The sequence below is a fragment of the Oreochromis niloticus genome, linkage group LG7, assembly GCF_001858045.2.
Source record: "Oreochromis niloticus isolate F11D_XX linkage group LG7, O_niloticus_UMD_NMBU, whole genome shotgun sequence".
NCBI lineage: Eukaryota > Metazoa > Chordata > Actinopteri > Cichliformes > Cichlidae > Oreochromis > Oreochromis niloticus.
Genome location: NC_031972.2, coordinates 10,444,410 through 10,451,639, shown reverse-complemented (window position 1 = coordinate 10,451,639; position 7,230 = coordinate 10,444,410). Strand labels below are relative to the sequence as shown.

Sequence of the window (7,230 nt, the reverse complement as noted above, 5' to 3'; positions counted from 1 at the left end):
CTTTCTGTTTATGCTCCAGGAAAAACCATGAGGTCTTGCTCAAAATTAATGCTGTCCATCCCACAGACTAATCTCAAATCTCGTGGCGATAGAGCCGTCCCTGTGGCAGGTCCCAGACTTTAGAATAGTCTTCCCCTAAATATTAGATATGCACAAACACTTGATCAATTTAAATCACTACTAAAGACGCATTTTTATGCCCTGGCTTTTAACACACTATGACCCAACCATTTTGGTCTCATTTCAGTAGTCTTAGTTATTGGTTTAATTCTTTTATTGTCCTTTCATTGTTTTATATTGTTATTATTGTTTCACATTGTTTCTTTTAATGGCATTTTTATATTGTTAAACACTTTGTGCAGCATGGTCTGTCTAAAAAAGTGCTATATAAATAAATTTGACCTTGACCTTGACCTTATATGGGTTGTTAGTATACCACACATCAGAACAATATTATAGCTCTATATTCACATTGCTAGCACTTTGGTTTGCTACTATGAGAAAGTAGCTTTTAATTAATACTGACCGCCCAGAGTGCATTTTGACATTTGTAAAACTGTTAAATTAAAATCCCATCATCTCATACTTGACTCTTCCTAAAATGAGCTTATAAAGATGAATAATTACTGCTGTGGTGAGGATGATATTTTGAGTTGGAGCTGAGCAGATCAGAGTGAGGGAGTATGTGACCAAACCCATAGGGAAGTGGGTGGTTGCTGGCTGTTCTGAGGAGCAGTGCTGAACTGAGCTGAGAGTCCAGAGTGTGGAGAACTAATCCAAGCCAATAAAAATCCAGAGCACAGCAGCCAATCAGGTGTCAGGCCTGAGCAGGAGAGCCGAGGAGGTGAAGCTGCAGAGCGGTGGCTGAATGAGAGGCTGCAGGTTTAGTGATCAGACGCAGATGTGACTTGGAAAAGCATGTGGAGAGACTTGAGATTTGTACCAGTAAACAAGAGCACACAGGCTTGTGTTCCGTGGACTTCCTTTTAAAACGATATTAACATGTTTATTATCCTGAATGAATCTAATAAGTGCCTGTTTCTTAGCAGAGGTGGAGCATGAGTTAATTCTATAGAGCAAGTTACAGTTTGGATTTCTTTATACTTATTTCCATAGCAATTTGAGGAATTATGAAGCATTTTATATTTAATTTTGTCATATAGAAATCTAGACACCCTTGAACCGGATAATGAAAATGGGTGTAAACACAAAAACACAAACTTTGATTTTTGGCAACATATAAACAGACGTCTGTATATATGTCAGCAAATAGTTTTATCCAGACAAGTTATACTTTATATGGTTTTGTTACAGAATGAGAATGACACTGAACAGATGGAACCATGGCTGAGGAGGGAGATGGACTCATGCATTTCTAGCATTTTCCTAAATGAGGACCAAGATTCTTTTATTCAGCTCTTCAATCTGATCCTCAGTGAAAGTGTTAATGGTATGAATCTGATGGGTTATCTTTAAGTGTTGTTTTTAACAAAATAACATTTAACACTAACAGTGTTAAGTTAATGTAAAGCTGGAGATACTATCATAAAACTATAAAAAAAATAATGATGAGAAATAGTTTTATTTACATGAAATGATATTCCAGTTCAGTTTGATTTGGATTGATTCCCCAAATCTTTTTATGTAGTGGACTACATGCACAGTGAAACAGGGACCACAGCACTGATGGCAGCAGCAGGTCGAGGATTTATTACACAGCTGGAGCAACTCCTCAGTCTGGGTGCTGACATTAACATCAAGGCATCCAATGGATGGTAAGAAACCACACAGTCACAATCCAGTTTATTAATCGATAGTGACCATTCTGTGATTCACAGCCCTGTTGTTTGGTTTTCTTTCATCGTCCATAGAAATAGACAAGGCATATCTTATAAGTTATTAAAGTATGTAGTAGTAGTTATTAAATAATGTAATCTTTAACAGTAACTACAGTTTGAGTATTTTTTTAAACTTCTTCCTGTAACAAAAATAAATAAAGAAATCAAAATAAATCAAATAATCAAAAATGTAGTTGCATAAACTGCAGAATTTCATATACGTGACACTGTTTTTTATTTCATCTGTTTTCAGGACTGCCTTAGACTTTGCCGAGCACTTCCAGCAGACTGATGCTGTGGATCTGTTGAAATCATCCATGTGAGTTTTTTTGAAATACATGTCCTTTGGAAAGTATTAAGACATGTAAACATTTTAATGTCTTATAGTTGTCATTCTAAATGACTTCTTCCCTTTTACATATGGCATCTGTTGGTCATAGCTATGTACAGTTGTGGTCAAAAGTTTACATACACTTGTAAAGAACATAATATCATGGCTATCTTGAGTTTCCCGTTATTTCTACAACTCTGATTTTCCTCTGATAGAGTGATTGGAACAGATACTTCTTTGTCACAAAAAACATTCATGAAGTTTGGTTCTTTTATGACTATATTATGGGTTAACAGAAAAAAGTGATCACATCTGCTGGGTCAAAAATATACATACAGCAGTGCTAATACTTGGTTACATGTCCCTTAGCCATTTTCACTTCAATTAGGCGCTTTTGGTAGCCATCCACAAGCTTCTGGCAAGCTTCTGATTGAATCTTTGACCACTCCTTTTGACAGAATTGGTCCAGTTCAGTTAAATTTGATGGCTTTCTGACATGGACTTGTTTCTTCAGCATTGTCCACATGTTTTCAATGGGGTTTAAGCCAGGACTTTGGGAAGGCCTTTCTAAAAACCTTATTCTAGCCTGATTTAGCCATTCCTTTACCACTTTTGATGTGTGTTTGGGGTCATTGTCCTGTTTATTCATTTCTAGTTTTTGGATCGGAATAAACAGATTTGACCAATCATAGCACTGCATATTGCAGTAAGTGCACTCGTAACTCAAAACACACACTCGTACTGAATATATAATGATATGAAAATAGTAAAATAATAGTATTTTACCTCAGGCACACAGATAGATACCGCTCCAGGTAAATCTCTGCCTCCTCAGATGTGGTCTCCACTCTGGCAACACAAATTCCCCCACTGAAGTGTGGGAATTCCAAAAAGTTGATTCTGTTCATCTGGACGTAGTATGATTCTTGATCAGTAATATGCAAATGGTCATGACAATTTGCATATTAATGAAAGAAACTGACCTCACAGCCCATTGTTCGTTAGTGGTGCCAGTGGGGTGGCTATAGCTCAGGAGGTAGAGCAAGTCATCTACTGATTGGAAGGTTTGTGGTTCAATCCCTGGCTCCCCCTAGTCTGCATGCCAAGTATCCTTGGGCAAGATATTAACCCCAAGCTCCTCTCCGATGCATCCATCAGAGCATGAATGTGTCTGAATTGTAGTGAATTGTAGTTAGCACTTCAAAGCATAGAAACAGTGCTTGGCTGTGATTGGGTGAATGTGGTATGTTGTATAGAGTGCTTTGACTACTCCAGGAGAGTAGAAAAGCATTATATAAGAATCAGTCCATTTACCATGTAGTTTCAGTCATTATGCAAATGTACTGTTTATAAGGTTGGGGAAACCTGCAGTCAGCTGAGACTGAGTAAGTCACTTGGATGGGTCACATAATGTTTCTCCCACTGAAAACTCTACATCCAGATGAACAGAATCAACTTTTTGAGATTTTCTTACCTGGCTGATTGAGCATGCATCATGAAGTGTGGGAAATTTGAAGTGTCAGTTTCTGGTTATTTTTTTTAATTTAATAAATACCAGATACATAAATTAAAAGCTTTTTAGTTGTTCAGATGTTAATATTATTCATTGTAATTTAATTTTACAACACTTGAGTCTTGTGAAAAACTTTAAGGTTTATGAATTCTTTGTGAAGCAACTGAATATTTTTGTTACTGTGCAGTCCTTTGGGAGAGGTGAGCAACCTCGATGAGTCAGCTCTGGTCCAGTGTGGCCCTGAGATGAGCTTAGAAGATCAAGAACTTCTCAGGCTGTACCATCATAGCTTTGACGATCAGTGGGTAGACCTGGAGCTCATCATGAATCTGCTGCACAACATTTGCTCCAGTACCAGTGATGGTAAGTATCAGGACGATAAAGCTACCCCTCATATATCTACATTGGGAGACAGACTCTATTTTGTCTTTTTAAAGGGGTTTTGAGCAATAACTCTCCAGACTTTCTGAAGGTCTTTTTTTCTGTGGACATTGTCTGCTTTTACATTGATTTTAAGTTTAGTCACCTGATGATTTTCAAAGGAAGGTTTTTTGTTTGTCAAGCCATTTGTTACTGAACTGTGAACCATTTAATCATAAAAAGGCACATTACACATACTGCACATACAATTTGGCAAAGAACTAATTTTAAATTCTATCCTTAGGTGCTATGTTACTGGCAGCCATGATTTGTTTCCATTTCTTGACATGAGGAAAATGTCAAATGTAAGACATAAAAATAGCATTTTTTTGAATCAACAAAGTTATTCCTAAAGCGCTATTAGCCAAAAATATGGCACATCTCTGCTTAGTGTGCAGGCTGTTCTTAGGAAAACTAGACAAGTGGCAGGCCTAACAAAACTGTCTGCAGCAGATGGATAGTATCTGAAAGAGATTTCCTTAAGAAATAGGAAAACATTTAGCAAAGACCTGCCACAGGAGCTGAGAGATGCATCTGGCCCTTGAATCCATGTACTGTTCACTGACACGTCATCAAAAAGGGTCTTAATGAAAGGGTGGCTGTCAAGACGTCATCCTTAAGGAAGGAAAACTGGGAGAAAAGCCTGAGGTAACCAGCATATAGATGCAAACGTAAGTGACAGCCACATGGAGCCAAAGAGTACCCCTTGTACAAAGTCAGCTAATTTTGGGTGCTAGCCAGTGCAATACTCTTAAGTCTGGTTGCAACAGGCTCCGCTGTAACATGAAACAGCATAGAAAGCAATGGTAAATCTGGTAGCAGATTTATGAAAAACAACATAAAATGCAGATTGGTGTGAACCTGTGATTTATAGCAGTGTCTTAATCTTTTCTAATTCACAATGCCATTGCTTATTTTAGTATATCTAACAGATATCACCAGCTGTGCTAGAATGTGAGCCTTTTTTTGGTCTTTAGGTGCCGTCCTAATTTTTCTTCCTGGATATGATGAAATAGTGGAACTCAGGGACCGCATCCTCCATGATGATAAAAGATTCTCCGGCCAAAGTGAGAGGTAAAATTGTTTCTGTTGGGATGCAGTTCAAAATGTCAATAAAAACACAATCCAATGATTCTGGTATTATGTTAAGCCCAAATTTGAAATTAGTTTTTTTGTTTTGTTTTAAATATTAATATATTCGATACACCAGTAAAGCCCCAAAAGTTGCGGCATGTATCAGGTCATATTGGAGCACATTTTTCTAAAAGTCTGTAAGCATTTGGGAATGTAACCAAATGGTCAATTTTGTTGCTGATAGGAAATTCATATAGTATATACCAGGGGTCGGCAACCCTGGGGCACGCGAAGGGTTAACTGATGGCACGACACGCAGTGAATTAATCTGAGAAGGTGCATTAAAAAGTAAATGGCCGGGCCAGCAGTGCACATCGCAAATTAGCTTGCATAGACACATTAGTTGTGCCGCTTCTTAATGACGGTATCTTAGCTAACAACCCCAACTACCAGATTCAACATGTAATTGGCTAAAAATCACTTAGCCTACCGGTGAGAGGGACGTTGCTAGGTCGCAGTTTTTTCAACCGATGTTGAAATTTCCACATTCCAACACTTCAAATGCTTCAGGAGCTGCCCGCTCAGTGCAGCATCAGCACCACGGAAATACACGGATACATCCGTAGACTCGAGACAGAATTCACAATGCGTTTTAGGGACTTTTCAGGTGTATGGACCAATGTTTTCTTTCTGATCAAACCAGAAAGGTTTAATGAGCAGCTGGGTTTGTCTCGCATTAACTGGCTAGACACAGAGGACATCGAAATGCAGCTGATTGAACTGAAAATCTCGACTCTGTGGGGGTCAAAGTTTACAGAACAACAGATGCAGCTGGAATCCATAGCTGTGCATGTTCATGGAGCTTGCATTTTCACCTGCTGGACATCACTACCTGGCAAGTTTAACTGTCTTCAGAACATTGCAGAGGCCTTATTGACAGTATTTGGCTCTACATATCTGTGTGAGCAGATTTTCTCTCACATGAGTGTCCTCAGGTAGTCTGACTGCTGGACACTCGGAGACCTGTGTCTCTGAGTGGGAGACCAGAGATCACATTAACATGTGTGTCTCTGTATTAACAAACATGCCATATTGGCCCAGTTTATTTTTCTTATCATTGTTGTGAGGAGACCATAAATAGCATTTGCATTTTCTGTTGTACAGTTCATTTGCTGTCATGGAGTTCTTGTTATGGATAAAAAGTCTTTTTTTGTTTTAAAATAGCTGATAACTTTTCACTGATAGCTGCCAACATCTGCGAACAAATATAATTCTATAAAGTTGTTCTATATAGTGTGTAACTGTTAATATAGAGCATTATTAAATTTATTGCCAATGCAATTATATAGCACATTGACTTCTGAGGAAATTTTAGATGGCACTCATCATCAGAAAGGTTGCCTACCCCTGGTATATACTGTTATATGTAAATATGTCCTTAATTTTCATTGCTTAGCCTGTTTCATTATTAAGTTGTGCTGAGAAGACAAAAGCTTGCAGCAAAGTGCATGCTTTCTGATAGAGGTGTGTTCTTTCTTAGGTACCATGTGTTTACTCTACATTCAGACATGCAGACTCAGGATCAGAAAAAAGCCTTAAAGACCTCTCCTCCTGGTGTCAGGAAGATAGTGAGTCACTGGTGTTTCAGATGATGTATAATGATGGTGTGTGTGTGTGTGTGTGTGTGTGTGTGTGTGTGTGTGTGTGTGTGTGTGTGTGTGTGTGTGTGTGTGTGTGTGCAAGCGTATGCGTATCTTTGTGGGGACCAAAAATTGGAAGTTTGCTATACTTGTGGGGACCAAAATCCTGGTCCCTACAAGTTTGAAGGCATTTTTGAGACTCAAAATTTGGTTTTAGTGACAGGGTTACAATTGGGTTATGGTTAGGGGCTAGGGAAAGCATTATGTCAGTTAGATGTCCCCACAAGATAGGAATACTCAACGTGTGTGTGTGTAATTTATTTTTTTCAGGCTCTATTTATGAGCAATGGATTTGAAACAAAGCTATAAGATGTGAATGAAGTGCAGACCTAATTTGGAGTTAATTCAAATGGT

The 7,230-nt window shown here is 38.3% G+C and overlaps 1 protein-coding gene across 3 annotated transcripts in view; it reads left to right on the top strand.

Moving 5' to 3' along the window:
• ythdc2 (YTH domain containing 2) overlaps positions 1–7,230 on the top strand; it is a 42,585-nt gene that overhangs the window by 14,837 nt on the left and 20,518 nt on the right. For all 3 annotated transcript variants that reach the window (XM_025909142.1, XM_005449514.3, XM_025909141.1), the window contains exons 11-16: positions 1,315–1,450; positions 1,649–1,775; positions 2,092–2,157; positions 3,870–4,045; positions 5,080–5,176; positions 6,717–6,804. In XM_025909142.1, coding sequence (XP_025764927.1) covers positions 1,315–1,450; positions 1,649–1,775; positions 2,092–2,157; positions 3,870–4,045; positions 5,080–5,176; positions 6,717–6,804 — 690 coding nt within the window. The remainder of the gene's footprint in view (positions 1–1,314; positions 1,451–1,648; positions 1,776–2,091; positions 2,158–3,869; positions 4,046–5,079; positions 5,177–6,716; positions 6,805–7,230) is intronic.